Source organism: Dreissena polymorpha, chromosome 8, assembly GCF_020536995.1.
Source record: "Dreissena polymorpha isolate Duluth1 chromosome 8, UMN_Dpol_1.0, whole genome shotgun sequence".
Lineage (NCBI taxonomy): Eukaryota > Metazoa > Mollusca > Bivalvia > Myida > Dreissenidae > Dreissena > Dreissena polymorpha.
In genome coordinates this window covers 76,773,252-76,794,790 of record NC_068362.1, presented here as the reverse complement: position 1 = coordinate 76,794,790, position 21,539 = coordinate 76,773,252, and the positions used below count along the sequence as shown (strand labels likewise).

General features: G+C 35.9%; 2 protein-coding genes across 7 annotated transcripts in view; both read right to left on the bottom strand.

Moving 5' to 3' along the window:
* LOC127841485 (RRP12-like protein) overlaps window positions 1–7,724 on the bottom strand; it is a 72,434-nt gene extending 64,710 nt beyond the window's left edge. For all 6 annotated transcript variants that reach the window (XM_052370311.1, XM_052370316.1, XM_052370312.1 and 3 more), the window contains exon 1: window positions 7,485–7,724. In XM_052370311.1, the coding sequence (XP_052226271.1) occupies window positions 7,485–7,632 (148 nt within the window). In that variant the 5' untranslated portion in view covers window positions 7,633–7,724. The remainder of the gene's footprint in view (window positions 1–7,484) is intronic.
* A 7,027-nt stretch (window positions 7,725–14,751) lies between these two features.
* LOC127840650 (uncharacterized) lies at window positions 14,752–15,650 on the bottom strand. Its single transcript, XM_052369063.1, has 3 exons — window positions 15,646–15,650; window positions 15,302–15,473; window positions 14,752–15,135 (listed from the first exon to the last, which is right to left on the bottom strand). The coding sequence occupies exons 1-3, from the start codon at window positions 15,648–15,650 to the stop codon at window positions 14,752–14,754; spliced, it is 561 nt and encodes a 186-aa protein (XP_052225023.1).
* Between the last annotated feature and the right edge of the window lie 5,889 nt (window positions 15,651–21,539).

The window sequence follows — 21,539 nt, the reverse complement described above, 5'->3', positions numbered from 1 at the left end:
GTTTGTCATTAAGCAGGGGTGTGTGTCAATTGTCCCAAAGTTGAAATCTGGAAAATAAGGCCTGGGGTCTGGAGCGGCAGGTCCCAAGCCCTAACTTATTGTACTTTCTTATTCCCATTTCTGGTGAATACAATATAAATATTATAAACCAGACCATCTGTATCACCATATGTGTATTCGTCATTCTATTTATTTTGTATAAAGAAAATCGAAAATGAAAATGTTAAAAAAGTGACAAAAAGCATGTATCCATAAACAGTACGAACAAATGTTTTTGTTTTGCACATGAAAAAAAATGTGCATATTGTTTGATTTTAGAAAATGAAGACCAGTTACCTAGCAAATACATTATAAATATATACTTTTGATAACATATTGCTTAACAATAAGCTATTGCAGTGCTTTGTCTTGCTAATCAATCACTTAAATTATCTCAAGATAGCCGACATTTGCAATGTTTCTGTAGGAAGTGAAGAGTTTTCTTCGATTACCATTAATGTCCGCGCAATCAAGAAAACAATCAGAAATAAATTAATAAAATATCGGGCACCATCGCTACCTAGCAAAAAAATTGCAGAATGCATACCCACTAGTTGCAATAATTCAACTCTAAGCTTTATAACCCAAAGGGTTGCTGAGAGTTGCATGCGCATCTTTTTTCCAAAGGTGCAAAATTTGATCACCACTAAAAATGCTAAAGAACAATAATACTGCATAAACTTATCAGCGTTTACCTGTCTAAAGCACAAACTCATGCAAATGGTACCATTAAAGCAAGAAATAATTGCTTTTTATTAACTGTGTTATTCTTTTATATGCTCTATCCACTATATTGGGAAACTGTCATAATGTTGCGGCCTAAAAGTGTCGCTATTGGTTAGGTCGCAGTACACCAATCTTTTGCACATTGTGATAATTGATGTAACCTAAGTCAATAACGCTGTCAAATTTTTACACTGTTTCAAATTTCAAAATGAAAATGTCCGCAAGAATAGACTGTTGAAACATTGTCGTGTGTTTTTTAGATTGCATGCAAAGGATAACGTCTGTAGGCTGCCATTCAGGGAAATTTAATGTGTTTTTAAAGTTTATTCATAGCTTTTCTTAATTGGTAGCAAAAGAGGTCTGTTTGGTGATGCACACCAAACCTGTGCTTAGAACTGCAATTGTGTTTATGAAGCGGTGCAAATGTACTCCCAGAGCTGCCATAGCAAAAATTATCAAAGGCTCTGGAAGTATGTTTATATGGACTAGTGTCCCCACCTTAAAAGAACTCATTGGATTAACATTGAGCTCAAAATCAATGCTGGATGACTCAAATCTGGATTTCCAGAATACAGGGGTGTGATTAAGGTGAAGTCTGAGGGGAGGAAAATTCTGTGGACTGATTTTGACTAGGCGAATCGAGTGCATAAGCTAAAGACAGCCCTTAAAACAGACATTTTAATAAACACCATCTTAAACTTACAAACAAGATTTGTGTATGAAAACCTTTTTAAATTCACATTTAAATTTTAACATTGTATGCACAGTCACCAGTATTTATTGTGATAAAAATCAATGGGTGTTCAGATCCCTGTGAACGATGACGGCAATCTTTCGCTTGAGCTCAATTTCTTTTAAGTTGAAATAAGGTCAACAACGTTACAATGTTCAACTAACCACAACTTACCAAGGGATCCTTAGTTCAAGATTTCTTCACATGGAATATGACTTTAGCCGTACCAAGACAGTTGATCTTTCGTACCCATTCAGAAATTGGTATGGTTTTCTGTTTTATATTCACTGTTGTTTCTTCCTTTTCCCATTACAATTTATTTTTTATTCTCCTAGATTTTGTGAGATTCATATGTTTGTTCATTAATCTTCATTTTCGCGAATAGAGAAGCCATGTGTGAACGAATCAGCAAAGAAATATGAATCACACTTTAAAAGACCGATTTTAATTGGAATTTCGGGAAACGACAGCCAATGACATCACTAGTTTAAAAAAATCCTAGGCAGAATTTTCCAGTGTAATAAGCAGAGAGGTTTTGCTGTACATGGATTTTTAGGGCCGCTCATGAAATAAGCCTGGGGAATAGGTCGTACACCCCTCTTCCATTTTGTTACGAATTTACGCGAATTGCGGAAATGACTCCCGGACACCCTCATCCGCATAAATCTGCGGAAAAATCACAGCCCTGAGATTAATTTGGACAATTCTTTAAGTTGATAAATGTTAACATTGGAACTAAATAGCTCCAGTTAATAAAAAAACTGTCAAAAATAAAAGGACGGAGGTGATTTTTTTTGCTAAAAATTACCGCCGATTTTCGGCTGCTTCCCAATTACAAAAATCAACGTTTTTTCCCAAAAAGCTGGCCAAAATTTCCCAAAAAAACCTATATCATAAAAAAAAAAAAATTAAGAAAGAAGTCTCTTATGACTTATGATTTCTTAACTCTATATCTCAACTTTGTATTTAAACATCCTGCAAAATATATAACTTTAATTCAGTCCTTTTTGTTGATAAATAATTCCCAAATTTGCCAATTTTATCAATTAAAACAATCTCAATTTGACCAGACTCCTTTTCCCAAAATGGCTAGAAAAAACCCTGAACATGCACTTAAGAACAATTTTAATTCTGTTAGTTACATGTATAATCATATTTATAATTTTTCCCAATTTCATGGTTTATCGCGCTATTTTTCCCAATTTCATGGTTTATCGTGCTAATCTTCCCAATTCAAAAGGCACAGGCTGTAACAAATAAAAGCAAAAAAAAATCACTGGACGGGAATGAATCAATTATCCTCAAACTTGATTGGTTGATCTAAGTCTGAAATGACCAGGGTTGTCATTATGATTGTAAACAAAGGATTATTTTGGAAAAGTAACCAATTCCGTCGGGGGTCAAGGGGGCCGCCTAGGCCCCCTTGTAGGTCCAGGACAAGCCCTGGTAGGGAGGTCAGGTGGGCGAAGCCCCCGACCAACGAATTCTAGACATTTTAGGGACAAAATACTGCTATTCTCAGAGCATAAAAAGTTAAAATGAGGTCTAAAAAGAATAGAACATTTTAAGATTTTCACATTTTTTGTATACTGTACAATGTACAAACATATTATATTGATAGATCTTTGCATGTTCCAATTCTATCCATTACCAGTATTATTACGATTTCTTTTTTGCAAAACCAAATTACGACCAATTTTGACGATGAATGTCGTCCGCCATTTAACGCAAGTGCACATACAAATTGAATTGTGGGATTGGGGAATTCCTATTGAACATGCGTGAATCAAGTGATGCGATTTGACAGCATTGAGAACCGTTTATATTTAGTCATTACGACAAGTCAACCACTCAATCTAAACTGTTACATGTACGGTACCTCCTTTCAGAAAAGTTTGCGAAAGTGAAAGTGAATTTCTGAGAATAAAAACGCGCCTTTCTTTAAATTTTACCGAGTACTTTTCATTCAGGATCGTGATATAACTTGTCAGGTCATTCATGAATGTAGACCTATATGTATGCATAGTTTGGCAATCTCAAAACACGTTATTTACCTACTTATTACATTATATGTTATGACCATTTGTATAACAAAATGCATTATTTAATTGAAGTATTTTTAAATGCGTATAATTAAATGGTTTATCCGAAACCATTTTCAGATTTCATTATTCATGGAAATTAAGAAAATTCTAGCAACAGAGACACATTTCTCGTGTTTTTCATGTACAGATGAAAATCATGCCAAAGTTAGACTTCATGTATAACATCACTCATTCTTCCTCGGGGAAAGCGTGGACTTTAATATTTAGATGCTGAATAACAACTTCGTAGCGCAGAGGTTGCTAATATCTTTTATTTTGGTAGAAAATCGAAGAGCATTTTTTAATTTTGTGGAAACCTTTTCTCTAACTAAAAAAACTAGTTAATTACGCTCTACAGCGCAACATTCGTTGAGATACGGGCAGTAATAATCTGTAAAATGTACAGCATTGGATACAATTTCACGTGGGGTCGGCGTGTATTCAGCTGCCTGAGCGCTGATTGGTTGACGTGCTTACCAATAAGAATTTGATCGACAGCTGGAAAAATCAATATTGGCCACTCGCTGAGAAATTCATTGAAAACAGTAGCTCTTAGGCGGAGTTAATGGACTGACTGAATGACCGGGCATCGCTCTACTATAGTACGTTTATTCCTCGTCAATTATTGTCGGTTTGCATGATCAAAACTTCCGATCGCAATTTTAAAGATTCGGGAAAAACAACCAATTTTCTGGCGATTTTAACCGATGAATTCGATCGGCAATCGGTTAATAATGACAACCCTGAATGACTCATACAACAAAAATAAGGTCAGTCCCTGGAAGTATTTCATTAAAAGCTCTAGAAAATGGTCATGTTGGTAGAAATATGCATTAAAGATATTGTCTTTGAAAGTGTTTAGGAAAAAATCAGAAAAAAAGCATACCATGCATGCAGCGTTATAGATAATTTTTGACCCATGGGGGTAAATACCCCAACTTTTCAAAGCATGGGGGTAAATGGTCATTTTTTTTTGCCTGCTTGAAGGGTAATTTGCTAAAAGTAGCACAAGAATATAGCAAGGCAACAGACACACTACTTTAATCATGTTAAACACAATAAACCATAAACTATGTGTATTCCTTCATAGTAGTAGGTTTCTTAAAGTGTTTTTTTTGTTTTTTAACTGTCCTTTGTTTATAGGCCCGTGAGCCATTTTAATCTATTCTTAAATTCTTAATTGCATATAAGCAACGAAAAATGCACTTATTATCGCCCTCTGACAGGGTTCCCTCTGGGCTTTAAAAAGTTGTCGCCACTTACTTTTGCCAAATTAAAAAAGTTGTCTCCACACTGGGGCTACATTTGGGCAATGAAGATCATATTATTATAATACAAACAAAAACTGAGCATTCTACAGTATGTTAAATGAATTGATTTAATAACAGTATGATTCATAATTACAACACATTTAACAGTGTTCATTTAATAAAGGCACATTCAATCAGTTGTAAGTCTTGTTGATTGACACCTTCTTAGCAGCCTGAATATGTTGCCACAGTTTGGGTGCTTCAGCAGCTTTCTGGTAATCTGAAAATACAACATGGGAAATAATATTAATACAAGATATGGCTCCGGACACAAAAGTGACGGACAGACGGACAGCCGGACGGACAGCCAGACAACGCCAAAACAATATCCCTCCGCCTCTGGCCGGGGATATATACTCGTACCAAGTTTCAATGAAATCTTACCAAGTTTCAATGAAATCCGCCAAAGCACTTCCAAGATATGGCTCCGGACACAAAAGGGCCTATAGTAAAAAGCATTTTTTCAAGATACAAAAGGCCATAACTCTGTTTTTAACAGATGGTGTACAATGCCATTTGGCGTGCATCATCCTCTTATGTATATATATACTCATACCAAGTTTCAATGAAATCCGCCAAAGCACTTCCAAGATATGGCTCCGGACACAAAAGTGCCTATAGTAAAAAGCATTTTTTCAACATACAAAGGGCCATAACTCTATTTTTAACAGATGGTGTACAATGCCATTTGGCGTGCATCATCCTCTTATGCATATATATACTCATACGAAGTTTCAATGAAATCCGCCAAAGCACTTCCAAGATATGGCTCGGGACACAAAAGTGCCGGACGGACGGACAGCCGGACAGACGGACGGACAACGCCAAAACAATATACCTCCGCCACTGGCGGGGATGATAATACTAATAATAATCAATTAATGTGTAGTATATAAATAATATTAATGTGTGCTAGCATATGACCTACTACATAGAGCCCATAGCACAACAGTCAAATAAAATATGCATTTGTGTATATCAAATGTCAAATTGATTTTCATGTTCTTAACTATGTTCATCTGTTTTTAAACAGTACATCTGGAAGTGAATGAATTGATATAAAGAGTTCACACAGCATAGATTGTGTGTTGGAAATCATAGTGAAGGAAAGGAAATTCTGATTAACAACTAGTGTCCTTGTTTGGTTTTTGCTTTTAAGCTGGTGAATGTTAGCGGGGGACTGTTTTCATTTTTGAATGAGTCTCAACATTATCAGAATCTTATGTTCACTTTCTAAAAGTCGTTTTACTCTCTGAACTTGCCATTTTGGCGAGTAAAACAGAAATATCATGTCACTTTTAAATAGAACCAATACATGTAAAATGTTTAATTATTTTCTATAATTACACCGATTTTTCTAAAAACAATCGATACTTACCTTTTTGATTGTCATGGTTGTCAACGTAACGGTCTTGAATCGGCTGCGAACACTGTGACAAACACTTTACATTTAAGCGCAAAGTCGGTATATTTAAATGTTGCCTTATCTCTGAAGCAATAAAACTGACGACCAATTAAGATAACTTGTAACAACACCCCAGATAATCGCAATTATCATCATTGCATGCCAGTTTGCGACAGTCGCATGCTCCATTGATTTCAGCAGTGTCGCTTACATCACAGAAATCGATTGCATAACGACTGCCGTAAAGCGGCTGGTAAACAGAGCGTCTTATGTCATTTAAAGGAAATATTAAGCAGAATAAATGCGGATTTTCGAAAAATCGCCATTTGGGAAAATTAGTCGCCATAATATTTATTTTGTCACCATTTGTGCCAATGGCGATCAACAGCGGAAACCCTGTCTGAGACCTTCATCATCTTAAGGACGGTAAAAAGAATGGGTAAACATTTTTGCCAACTTTCAACGGTTGTTTTATTAGCGTTTAAGTGTGTCCTTTTTGATTTGAAAACAGGGGAAAATAAATCATTCAGTATTGGCAGTACAATGTTTTTACTTGATACAACTTTTGCCGTATTACAAGAATCAATTTTAGATTGAGAAGTAATTTGTTTTAGCTTCATAGAAGCCATGCTTACCTCTTCATATAAATAAACACATAAGCGCTTGGCTGTCTGTTAAAATAAGGAAGTAAGGAACAACAAACTGGCAAATATATGCTCCACCGAAAATATTTCGGGGAGCATAAAAATCAATACTAAATTTACCATGTGTCCAGATGATCCAGAGTATACATACCGACTGGCTAACTATTTCTACAATCCAGCGCACAAATTAGCATTAATATTTACGATAACCAGTCTCATATTTTGGCAAAAGACAATCGGCTGTTTATATTTTTTGTTTACATTTTACGCAGAGAATATAAATCATTTGCGTAAGTCCAGATTGGCTTGCTTAAATGTACGCAAGGAAATGATAATTTGAGCGTATCTTGATATTTCTTATGCGTATATTACGCTGATACGCAGCTTATCTAGAACGCTGTGCATGACGGACAGCCTGACTGTTATATGCTCCCCAACAAGTTGCATACAAAACTGAAGTGTTATCAGATACGTGTAACAAAATCCTCGAAATGGGAACGGCTAAATCATAAAACAGTGCGAAGATACAGGAATAAATTATACCTTCTAATTTATTGAAAAATCGACTTTTTGCAGCTTCGCGAAACGCCTTTTTTTCTGGGTTAGAAGTGGAGCTGTGTCCTTTCTTCCATCGCTTGCCTTTCCCTTTATGCAATCTATGTTGAGTGTTAACTTTACTAGTGCCACCCATACTGAAAGGAGTGTAAAGCAAGATTTTATGTTGAATGTAAAATTTCACGTGTTGGATGTTTATTCCGGAAGTTGACACTTTTTGAAAATACACAACCACACGGTTTACTAACGACTCGCCCCCTTAACGACTCGCCCCACTTTTTATAACGACTCGCCCCACTTTTATAACGGCTCGCCCCACATGTATAACGACTCGCCCCACATAGATAACGACTCGCCCCATCATTACTTATATGGTAGGATTTTTATTTAATTTCGATTTTATTGTGTTTTAAGTCGGTAAAAACTGGTGGGGTATTGAAAAAATATCTTAAGATTTGGCAAATTAGAAGTTTGATGAAATTTGTTAAAAAGCTTTACTTTAACTTTCACCTTTTTCAGGAACTTTCAACAGAAACTGGAATACTGTATCGCATCCTGCATGATATGTTCAAGATTTCTACACCTGGAATTTTTTCAACTCTTGCAATTAATATTATGCGTTACCACAGTAACATAACTATGTTTTTGCGTATATAATATATAACGACTCGCCCCATCATTTTTATTGTTACATTTTTAGCATCTATGTTATATGTAAACAGTACAGATCAGGGACCTATACAAACAAAGGGATTAGCAACCTCGCGATATCCCGTTACAGCACGCAAAATAAACCGGTGCGCGAGATCAGGGACCTATACTTTAATCTCGCTCGATTGGTCCCGGTGTAGCGATAATAAACCGGTGCGCGAGATTTGATAATCTCGATCGATTGGTCCCTGTGTAGCGATAATGCGGCTACACGATATCGATTGCGAGGGATTTCGCTTATTTAACGCGTTACGTTTTTTCGGATTCAAATTATATTATGTTAAATAAACAAGTACCTATTCGTTTAATTGTTGCGTTGTTGATCTCAAAATCAATCATTAATTAGTCTTATTATTACGCAGTATGTCAAATGGGCACCCAATTATCGGACTCTTTGATGAATATTAATTGCCGGTTGTTTCGCCAGGGTTAAATTGCCGTTGTTTATCGCACGTATGTGCATGTAAAAAAGACCGGTCTTTTAATAGAATTAAAATGTTACCATGTTTTGTTTAAAATAGCAACATTATCAAGACATGTTAAGTGCAAACAACTCAAAATGTATAATTGTTCTTTTAACCTCCGACGCAGCAAATTTTCGAATGTCATTTTGAAATTTATTTGGACTCCCTTAAGTCATAGTGAACGTTGGAATTCATGGAATTTACTGAAAATGTCTTCTAAACATAAAAATTTCCTTTCATGGGATGACGACATAGATTTAGATTTGGTATAAGGTTATTATACTGATGATGAGGCAAACAATAAATCGCAAGCAAGCACGAAAGAGCTGTGCTATATTTGTCCTGTTTGTGGTGCGGAGTATAAAAGTGTATCAGGATTTCGAGGTCATGTCATAAAAAAACATTAACAGAATTTACGAGGTAATAAATATTGGATGCATTTTTTTAGTTCTGCATTTTGCGTACAAACCAAACAAAAAACAAGAAAGGTTTTCGTGTTTTAGTAGTTCTATATATATATATATATATATATATATATATATATATATATATATATAAATATATATATATATATATATATATATATATATATATATATATATATATATACTCATGTTTTATTCGTTTTATTATCATATATATCTCGAACAATCAATATATAAAACAACATTAATAAATCAAATCCTCGCACATGCAAGTAAGATATCCAAAACAGTGGACACATGATACGGTGTAATTATGATGAGACAATTGAATCAGGCATTTACAGTTACTACTAAATAGTGTGTACAAAGGAGTTTAGTGTTTTATTCCTTTAATTATTTTCAAAGAAATGAATATAAAACGTGTTGTAGAATGGTTTTACAAAATTATGGACAAAGATTTAAATGCAGTTAATAGAACATAAAAGTTTATTCTGACTTAAGCATGTTAAGCTAATCGTCATTTACATTACATTTACAATAACAGCATGCTTTTGAAGTAAATACAAATCATGCATCACTTCGAAAAAGTTCCTATTACAATATAAGGAATAAACATGTTTTCGTGAGAATGTTAATATTGTTAATACATAGTGACCTGTCTGTACCAAAGTTCATAAGTGAAAAATATAATTATTAAATGACTTTTTTTAAACAAGAATTACATACATTAATATAAAATTAGGACACATATAAGAAAAAAATATGATCCCTGCATATAACTGCATAAAGTATATACTTGCATTGTTTTTTCATTCGTAATTTTTTTTTTAGAAATATAGAATTGAGTAATACTGACAACGTAAAAGCTGTATGATATACCTCTACCTATGCTACACTTAATTGTAGTTAAGTATAAGTAAAATCCCTGTGTTGACAACCTATACTAAAGCAAAACTATAGTTTATGTATAGCGATATGGTTCCTTAGAGTATATAAAGTACAATCATTTTATTTAGAGAGAAATCTATAAGTAAAATTAATAACTCCATCTATATAAACTAGTTAATTTCATTTATCTATATCCCTACATCGACTATCTATGCGGAAAAAAAATAATTGAAAATTCCACCTCAGGATTTCCTATGCAGACATCAAATTTTAACAGTCTTTCCTATAACACCAGAACATAAGCAACGCGATTGATATGTTGTGGCAGTCCAGTCCATATTTGGTGAGATCTCGGAATGCATTTCCGATGCACATAGACAGAGCACGTAAAATCACTCTTAATTTCAACCGATAACTTGATTGCTGTCAGACTGTCATTTGCGTACAACTGTAACATTTGAATTGATTGCTCTAATTCCTTTACAACGAACTGAAATGAAAAATTTTGCAGTTTAAGTTCCACAGCAAAGTCTGAGAAGGTTGTCGTCTCCACCTCCATTTCTAGAAGCCCTGAACTACATTCCATCACATCAGCTTCAGGCTTATCATTGTTTGTCTCCTGGAAGGAGTCAAGCTCATATGTGGAGTCTTCATCAATAGCATAACTATGATCACTTGTGAACTGCACATTTTCACTTTCTGACTGGGTAGAAGAATCTGTTGTAGCTTTAATGTTCACCAGGGGTTCACTGGCAACATGGTTTTCTTCCTTTGGCTGTTCAGATGTTATGTAGTGGTACTTGCGTTTCACCGTAAGGGATCCTCTTTTGCGTTTTCTAGGCATTCTAAAAGCATAAAACAAAACATATTCTAAAAATCAGTTAATAAAATGTTTACACAGTCACCATCATTTATTGAAAACATGGCTTGCCACCATAGGAACACTAATAGACTATGCCACCTTTTTCCACATTTTTCGAAACGTTAACGCAAAACCTAAACGCAAAGTGTGACGGAATTTCAGACGACCAGACAGATGGACATAAAAATGTACTTAGTTGTATCAACATATTAATAAAATTAATTGAAATATTTATGTAAGAATTCCGATTTTTTGCATTAATTGAATAACAATTATCTACACATTTCAGAAATTCTTAATAGAAGCATTAACAACGTGGAAACAAACTCTTGAAAATATCTCAGAATAAATGTTTTCTCCAATGATAAAGAAATATGACCTTTGCAATTTTTCTATTTTTTTTTTCTAGAATAATAGTTATTAAATTTATATTTAAAAAAAAAATGGTCAAACATTCTGTGAATGAGAACGATTATATGTCTCGTGTTTTGAGAAAACTTGGCATAATGCATGTGCGTAAAGTGTCGTCCCAGATTAGCCTGTGCAGTCCGCACAGGCTAATAAGGACGACACTTTCCACTTTTATGACATTTTTTGTTGAAATGAAATCTCTTCTTAGCAAATATCATTGAAAATTCCACCTCAGGATTTCCTATGCAGACATCAATTTTTTTTTTCAAAAAATGCATTTAAAATATGCACCATACATTTCATTGAAATGTAACATTGGTACAAACACAAACAATAATAGAGCTTGTATTGATCAATCCCTAAGAAAAAGCGGAGACAAATGTTAATCTCAATTGTTTTTTTTAAATAATTGATTAAGGACTAATATTGTATCATCATTGAGCTTATACAAATCAAGAACTTTGCAAATAATGCAAATTAAATGTACACCACACAATGCACTGAAGTGTACAATTTGCTAATCCTTAGCATGCTGGGAAATTTGTCGTCTGCTAAAGTGTTGTCTGCTGAATTTCTAAAATTAGCATTTTCTTAGATTTTTTTCACAGAATACTTTCAGAATAGCAAACAGTTTGAATCCTGATGAGACGCCACGTTCTGTAGCGTCTCATCTGGGTCCAAACAGTTTGCAAAGGCCTTTAAAGTTTGATTCCAGCGCTGAAAGGGTTACGATACCAACATGAATAATATAGGGCTAGTATTTACAGAGCCTTGGCCCTTACGCAAAAAGCAATGACATATGTATACAAAACTGAAAGCGGTCTAACAATTAAAAAATGACTAAAGTTATACATGTGTATTGTCCTTTAGCTTATACAAAGTTATGAGTTAGTAAATAATGCAAATTAAATGTGAAACACACAATGCATTGAACTGTCACATATCTAAAGATACCAACATGATTATCATAGGTCAATTATTGACCGAGCCTTTTGAAAAGAGCATTGACATACACATTCAAAACCGAGACTGGTTAAAAAAAAATGACTAAAATTGTATAATCTCTGAGCTAATACAAAATTATGCCTTTGCAATTCATGTAAATAAAATGTGCACCACACAGTTTATTGAAGTGTAACATTTGCAAAAATACCAACATGATCAAAATAGTGCTACTATTGATGGAGTCTATTGAAAAAAGCCTCAACATATGTTGATAACACGTTTAACTAAAAAAATTGAAAAATAACTGAAATTATATCATCTTGGAGCTAATACAAAATTATGCCTTTGCAAATAATACAAATAAAATTAGCATCACACAATGCGTTGAAATGTAATGTTTGTAAAGATACCCATAAGATTAATATAGGGCTAGTATTGACTGAGCCTTTCGAAAAGAGCCACGACATATGTTGATCAAACTGATAGTGATAACAAAATAAAAAAAATGACTAAAATGGTATTATCTTAGAGCTAACACAAAATTATGCCTTTGCAAATAATGCAAATTAAATTTGCACCACACAATGCATTGAAATGCAACGTTTGTAAAGACACCAACATGATATATATAGGGCTAGTATTGACTGAGCCTGGTAACACACTGGCTTCACAATCCAGAGATCGCTGGTTCGATCCCCCGCTGCACCTAACCTACTAACTCGTCTTTCGCATGAGACGTTAAACCGAGGTGCAGTGTACTAGGTGCTATACACCGGGCACTAAAAGACCCAGGGTCACCTCTGGAACGGGGTGTCTCCTGTATCATGCACTATCCCCCGTAACCAACTAACACGTCTTTCTGGGGGCGATGGCCATATGGGAGACAATCCCGGTGCACTCGATAAAAAATAATGAAAAAAAAAAAAAAAAAAATGAGCCTTTCAAAAAAGAGCCACGACATATGTTGATGAAACTGATAGTGGTAAAAAAATAAAAAAATGACTAAAATTGTATTGCTTTTGTGCTAATTCAAAATCATGAATTTGCAAATAATACAAATAAAATTAGCATCACTCAATACGTTGAAATGTAATGTTTGTAAAGATACCAGTAAGATTAATATAGGGCTAGTATTGACTGAGCCTTTCGAAAAGAGCCACGACATATGTTGATCAAACTGATAGTGATTACAAAATAAAAAATGACTAAAGTTGTATAATCTTTGAGCTAATACAAAATTATGCCTCTGCAAATAATACAAATAAAATTAGCATCACTCAATGCGTTGAAATGTAATGTTTGTAAAGATACCCATAAGATTAATATAGGGCTAGTATTGACTGAGCCTTTCAAAAATAGCCACGGCATATGTTGATGAAACTGAAAGTGGTAAAATATAAAAAAATGACTAAAATTGTATTGCCTTTGTGCTCATTCAAAATCATGAATTTGTAAATAATACAAATAAAATTAGCATCACTCAATGCGTTAAAATGTAATGTTTGTAAAGATACCCATAAGATTAATATAGGGCTAGTATTGACTGAGCCTTTCAAAAAGAGCCACGACATATGTTGATGAAACTGATAGTGGTAAAAATTAAAAAATGACTTAAATTGTATTGCCTTTGTGCTCATTTAAAATCATGAATTTGCTAACAATACAAATAAAATTAGCATCACACAATGCGTTGAAATGTAACGTTTGTAAGAATACAAAAAACAATAGTATAGAGCTTTATTTGACCAAGCCTTTTGAAAAAAGCCACGACACACGTTTCTCGAATTATGGAAGTGTGAACAATGATACGCATGATTTGGTGAAAATACCCACCGTTGTTTTATAAGTAAATACAAAGCATAGTCGAAAACAAATGAAACAATAAGATGTATCAAACTCAACAAACCTTTGCAATGAATACTTCTGTGTTGGAAACACTTGGTTAATTTGTACTCTTATTATTTCTCGATTGCTTTGTCACGGTCTCGCTTTGTCAAAATGGCGGCTGTTAAAATTTGCCTCGAAGCGCGAAGTCTCGTTGGGTCGCAAGTCTCGTTCCCTTTTGCGTAACAACGCGATAGCTTGTTCTTCGGTTCAGTGAGTGTCTCATCCCTTTGTTTGTATAGGTCCCTGTACAGATGAATAGAAAGAGAAATATAGAAGAAAAACTTTTTTTGTGTTGATGGTTTATTAGATACTTATGTACTTATATACAACAACAACAACAACTTATAAAAATAGAAAGTTACGCAGTGTGTATCAATACATTGAATTAATAAGAAAAGTTTACAAAAGACAGTAATACATCAGTAATCAATATAATTATATCTTAATATTATCAACATTGAATTTATGAAAATGATTTTATTCAAACGTTTTATTCATAACAAATTTAAAAACTATTTACACAAACAACAACAGCAACAACAACTATTTACACAGGTCCGTACATGGCTGAACACAAGTCCAGCAGCTGACTAGTTGAGATGGAACGCTCGTTGTATCTTTTCCACACTCCCCAGAGCTTCCCCTGTACCTGAAGTGTCTGTTTATTCTGATGTCTCCTCAACTTTCCCTCTCTCACTAACCGCACCTGTGTTAGTAAGCAGCTTCGCCTCTTCACACAACAGTTGAACCAACAAGTAAAAGGGGAGATTCCCTTTCTTCGCACGTCGGATCAGGCGATGATGCCAGCCCTCGCTGTCGTTGTTGGTGCGAATGGACCGACCAAATACGCACCAACTATCAATAGGCCACAGTGGGTTTGTCATCCACGTCCGTTCTAGGTAGTCAAAGTATCTGTCCGTCGCGTCAGTGTCCGATTTCGTCCGTAATGTGTCGAAAGCAGGTCGAATGTCCTCCACGGGTAGTAGCGGCAGTGCAAATGTCTTTCTAAGGAGTGCATACACGTCACAACGCTCGTTGTATGCAGTCTGAAATATATAAATCATTATACATTATATGTATACATACAGTATATATGATATATGTGACAATATGCATACTAATTACACTGTTCATATTTAGAAAAACGCGACTCATTTCATAAATACATGGAAATAAACACATGGAATTATAAATACAATATATACAATATACCTGCAATCCGAATTCTTGAACCTTCCGATAGAGGGCCTGTCCAAAGTGAAAAGCGCAGCCATGGATATCAGGTTGGGGAAACACGGCTCTTATAGCCTGCCACAGTCCAGCCTCGTAATCCACCACAAACGACTTAATTAACCTCGGTTGACGGCAGATGTTGTAGGATAGACTATAATATAAGCATAGATAACAAGAGAAAAACAGTTTATACACTTTTATATATATTAGTAAACAATGCTGCGCTGCAAATACAGAGTGCAAAGTTGACACACAATAATACTACAACGCAAAAAAATAATTTATCTTCGATTGTACGTTTTTGAAGTACTTACCAGTGTTACCACATTTTATGTGATGCCACCGTGAACAGTTGTTACATGTCACCGCTCTGGAGTTTGGTACACCCGTCGTAGACAAAACAAACAAGGAGGCCCAGGCATGGTGTTAGTCGAATTATCAATTTAAAATAATGGTATACTATTATCATGTATACATCTTTAAATACTAAACTCCGCAGTGGCACGTATTACTCAATTAAAGTTATAACCATTAAAGTAATTAAACAAATCGTGGAATTAATTGATTTATCACAAATGGTTTCTTGTTTATTTGAAACCATTGCAAATTTTCCGCGATAATTCTTCACACCTACAAATTCAAAGAACCGCCATTTAATTAGCATTCAATGTTTATTTGAAACCATTGAAAACTTTCCGCGCTAATGGTTCACACCAAAATTTAAAAGAAACGCCATTTGATTAGCATTTTCAAGTAAAGTTTGTGTGAAAAACACAAAAGGACTGATACGCATTTTTATAATATGAAAAAAGATTTTTAAAACGTGTATTGTGTATTCAGATCAACAGGTAATAAATAGGTAGATTTAAGATTATAATGGTAATTTTGAAATTATAAATAAAAAATTATCTTACAGATGAATTGCGTCCGTAAAATTTCTGCAAAAAAATAAATTTCGGCAAAGACCTTTTTTCATTTTTCTTACCTTTCAATACCCGTATATATGAAAATATCTTTACCACGAAGCAAGGTATTCACGCTTTCGCGATTATGACACGTGTATTGTTGATTGTTATCACCCGCCCGCGGTAATGTACCTGTCAATTTTGTTGTTAATTCATCGGTCTCCTTTATAACGATAATCCCCAAATTCTTGAGTAATTTAACCTGGGAATCTTTAATTGTCGATATGATCTTAGCCTTTGCTTCTTTTTATAAATATAAAGGAAAGTATGACATGAGACAAATGTGCCGATATCGAATAGTCTTGCTTTATGATAATATTGTCACTGAACAAAGATGTAAAAAAACATCATAAAATAAAAATTATTACTTTTCAGAATATGCCTGCAATAGACGTATATAAGGTCAGGTATAAGGCAAAAAACCGCTGAACGATGGTTATCAAACAATGCTGAACCTTAAATTCATATTATGAATTGATTTCATTTATATTACCATATATAATATAACATTTTATTTTGATAGGGCGATTCGTTATATGTGTGGGGCGAGTCGTTATACATGTGGGGCGAGTCGTTATAAAAAGTGGGGCGAGTCGTTATGGGGCGAGTCGTTAAGGGGGCGAGTCGTTACATTACCAACCACACAGTTCAACTGCTAAAGGATACATTTTACCATAAACCTTTATTTATAAGTAATTACGATATCACCCTGCTTTTTTAGAGAATGTTTTTTCTTTAAAAAGGGCAATAAGATGACGTCTTAAAGAAATAGATTAATGGTTCACTGCGATTAACACATCCGAAAAGTCCATGAATCTGAACAACATAATGCGTAGATCTACAGTATAACAAACGTCCAGTATTCAATGTAGCGAAAAAACGATTATTGGATTTAAATGTTAAACCATAGAAAACGACTGTTTTGTATCATTTCGCGACTCGACCTTAACACAAAGTAATCAAGTTATACTAAATACTTTTAATTTTGACTCCACCACTCCTTCATGTCAGCACAACGGGCCATCATAATTAATGGATAATTATGTTTGTATCACTAACACCAAGGTCATACGTCGAAATTCTGTCCAATGTTCGACGATTTTTTTTTCAAGTAGTGAAATATTTGCACACTAACAAACAAGTCATTTTCTACAGGAAAGAAATGTTCCAATGTTATATTTCGAAGCAAGTCGGCACTCGCGTTTTTGTGCCTACAACGAGTGTATGGCATTGTCTTTTGTATCACATGTAAATAATTTCATACCCATATTGCACCTAGAATTTACATTGTGTCGCAGTGTTAGGAATCATTTCCACGGTGTATCGAAAACGCATATTATTTTTAATGAGATGTCTACATTCGTCGTAGTATTTAAAAATATTCACTTGAATTTTAAAGATTGTATTCTTTATGTAATCAATATTAACGTGTTAAACATACTATATAAATTATTGACTGTTTATAATTGTCGTCCGTCGCGATATTTAACGATATTTTTGGATATGATTTCGGTCGTCGTTAATATTCAACGATAAAGCCTAAGTGAGGCCAATATACACCGGGCAAAACTTATGACGCAACACTGACATACAAAATGTAATTTTGCGTATGGAAATCGTTTAATTTCACGTTGTGAAAGGACAAGCTCATACCTTCACACATAAGTACTTTTCATACTCAATTATTGACAATTAATATATTTAATTGTGTTCGAGGATACCCTCAAATCAAAACTCGCAAAAATCACTAGAAATTAACTTTACTTGATAACTTTATTCATTCATAAACTTTAACATGCCCACAATACCGGAATGTCACTGAACGCATTGATTAGCAAAATGGCACGCAGAATGCAAGAAATGTGTATAAATCTTATTTTTCTTTTCGTCAAATTTCATGTTTTTGCATTTTTAAATAGAAGAAGTTACCGGTACTTGTTTGATGAATTATCATATGTCACAATTATGCGGCTTTGCCCGTTGTCATCATGGATCTAGAACCAATATTAATTTGTCAGGTCAGTAAATGTATTGAACCTAGGGCTGTGTGCTAGGTGCGGATATAAAATCCTGTATTGAAATAATTAAAACTGTGTTGGAAAAAGTCGAATTTTAAATTCCATTATTATTGTACCCCATACAATTCTTCCGAGATTCTTCCGGGCCATAGGCCGCATAATGTGTAGACCCGGAGTGTGTCCCAGCACTCCTACCTAATGTGCTTACTAGACTCACGAATGCTGGGGCGAATCTTCAATTATAATATTTCAATATGACGACATTTCAGATATTATATGCGGTATAGATTGTTTAACATGATGCTATTGTTACAATTAACATATTTTATACGACTTAAACTTAGTTAAATTTTATTTGGCTGATCGGAGTCTCCAATCGAAAGCTTCAAGTTGAAGTTTGAAAGTTTCGAAATTGGAACGTTAATTGTTTAACTCGGGTGGTGGGGGGGGGGGGGGGGGGGCGATTGAAACGTTCTGAAACCCATCGATTTGACTCAATTTTTTCCAAGAGCATTCTTCTACGATTATTGGTGTTATATTCGGTCGAGCGGATCATACAGGACGCACGTGTCGACAGAACGCTCAACGAAGATGGCGAATGGAGACAATCTGTCTCTGGAATATATTGGCAACGGTCGCTAGTTGCTAAACATCTTTTAAAAGCCTAATGCAAGGTTTCTTAACGTTGTATCCATTCTGGGCGGATAAACTCTTCCAATCGACATCTTTTTTCAGCTTTCTGGTGTTATTCGGCCTCATCCGCTCAGGGTTGATAAAAAAGAAGCCTAGAACAAGTTTCGAAGTACTAGTAACCTAGACACAAGAGATGGTTTAAGGAAATATTTCAATCACTTACAGATTTTTTCGAACATCCCGAAACCGTCCCGAATGACAAGTTCGTCCTCTAGACTTTCATAATTTAGACGCCGAAGTAGATCAATTCCGATAAGGCACCGAAGGCTCAGGAAGGTTGCAAAAAGGTTAAAAAAATCAAACAAGTAATGATCACTGATGGTTTAAATTCATATTGAATTGCACGTATTATTAAAACGATCGTAAGGTAAAAATGTCAATTCTTTGCATTCTAGTTTTATTGAATTAAATGCTAGGATAAAAATTCCAGGGGTAAGTGTGTATTTCAAAATTTATGAGGTCCTTTTTGAGCCAGAGGCTACATTATGTGTGGACGCTGAGTGTGCCCCAGCACTCCTACCTTATAAACTTACTAGACTCATGCAAGTAGAGAAGATTTTTGCATTTTAGCTGAAATGTCAAGCTATTTCGTCGTAACTGAAAGATGTTCAATTTTGGTTTTGTCTTGTGTGGTGGGAGGAAGCCGGTGTACCCAGAGGAAATCTCGCCTGTCCGGTTTGGTGGCCTCCAACCAAACTCAAATGCTGTCTGTATCAGGAATCGAACCCGGGTGATCTAGGTGAGAAGCGAGTGTACCAATCACAGCTCTAGCCGGACAGCCAATATTACAATGTTGTGTGCATGTATTTCGAACTGTATGCGGTCCTTTCCGAGCAAGATGCTTCATCATGTATGGACCCGGAGTGTGCCCCCGCACTTCTACCAAATTAACTTACTAGACTCTCGAAAGTTGGGACGAACTTTGAATTTTAGCTTCAATTTCCAGCTACTCCGATGTTATTTAAAGATTTTTCAATTTGGTGTGGTCCTGTATTGTGGGGGTAGGTGGAGCTGGATCACCCTGAGGAAACCCCACCTGTCCGCTATAGTGACCACCAACCAAACCCACATGCTGCCTGGAACGGCAATTGAAGCCGGGTCGCCAAGGTGAGAAGCGAGTTTACCAACCTCTGAGCCAGCAGGGCAGCCAATGTTACAGTGAAACGTGTATGTGTGTGTGTGTGTGTGTGTGTTCAGAGTTTATTTTCAGGTCCATGCGCGCCCCTTCACGGGGTCATTTTGGCTGGACCTGCCCCTGTGACCTTTCAGGGTAGAAAGATTAATTTTGAGCCAAAGTAGGTCAAATTTACCCCGGCTGCCCGGGTATTCGCCAAAGATATACCCGGTAATTTACCTCCAAATAGACCAGTGCACGGTGGCCAATGAGACCTTAATTTGCACTGGTAAACAATTTCAAGACAAATTTATGTCTGGACGCAGCTCCGCCAAGGGACTGCAGCGCACAGCTCTGCCTTTATGGCCACTCTAGTTGTCACCGGCCGTCGTCTTCATCCCCGAGACGGTTTCCCCAGTGTGTTGAGCGCACTGAGTACCGCCGCCCCGGGGTCCCTCTATAAGGCCACCCCCTCGATGTTCTAGGGACTACAACAATAGGCAATCGAAAGGCCCAGCCCCAGGTCCGCCCCGTATGGCCTCCACACTGGTAAACCCGCTGTCCCACTGTTCCCGTTCCTCTTCAGACGGGACCTCTGGCAGGTCCGGGTAGCGAGCTCTCGACGATAAACAGCGGTTGACAAGGCCGCTGCATCTTGGAGAAGACAGCGAGCGTAGCAGTGAGGAAGCCGTCCGGCTCGAGGGTGGCGGACTCAGCGGATTAGCAGAGCCACCCGCAGAAGTTCCCCTCTATAAGGGACTATGTTATGTCATGAGTTATGCCAACTATAGACCAGTGAGCAACTTATCATTTCTATCGAAAGTGATTGAAAAGGCTGCTCTTTTTAGACTCAATATACACGTAAATGAAAACAATCTCCTTCCAAACAATCAGTCAGCCTACAGACAATTCCATTCTTGTGAATCTGCTTTACTTAGACTAGTCAATGATATACTCGAAGGTATGGAGGAACAAGAGGTTACAGCACTTATCGCCATTGATTTGAGTGCTGCCTTCGATACAGTCGATCATGACATTCTACTAGACGTGTTGCAAAAACAATACGGTGCATGTGGCACGGCACTAAACTGGATAGACTCTTATCTTCGTCCAAGAAGCTGTCGTATAAGTGTTAACTCAGCTTTATCGGCGGCACCTTCTTTGGAGTGTAGTGTCCCCCAGGGTTGTTGTCTTGGTCCATGGCTCTACCTGACGTACGCTGGAACACTGTTTGATGTCGTTCCTCTCTCCATCACCGTCTACGGTCTTGCAGACGACCACACCGCAAACAAGCGATTCAAACCTACATCTTCTTCTGTTGAAATAACTGCCATTCAAGAACTTGAAAGTTGTGCACTCGTTATTAACAACTGGATGAACGAGAATAAACTGAAAATGAACGCATCAAAAACGGAATTTATCATGTT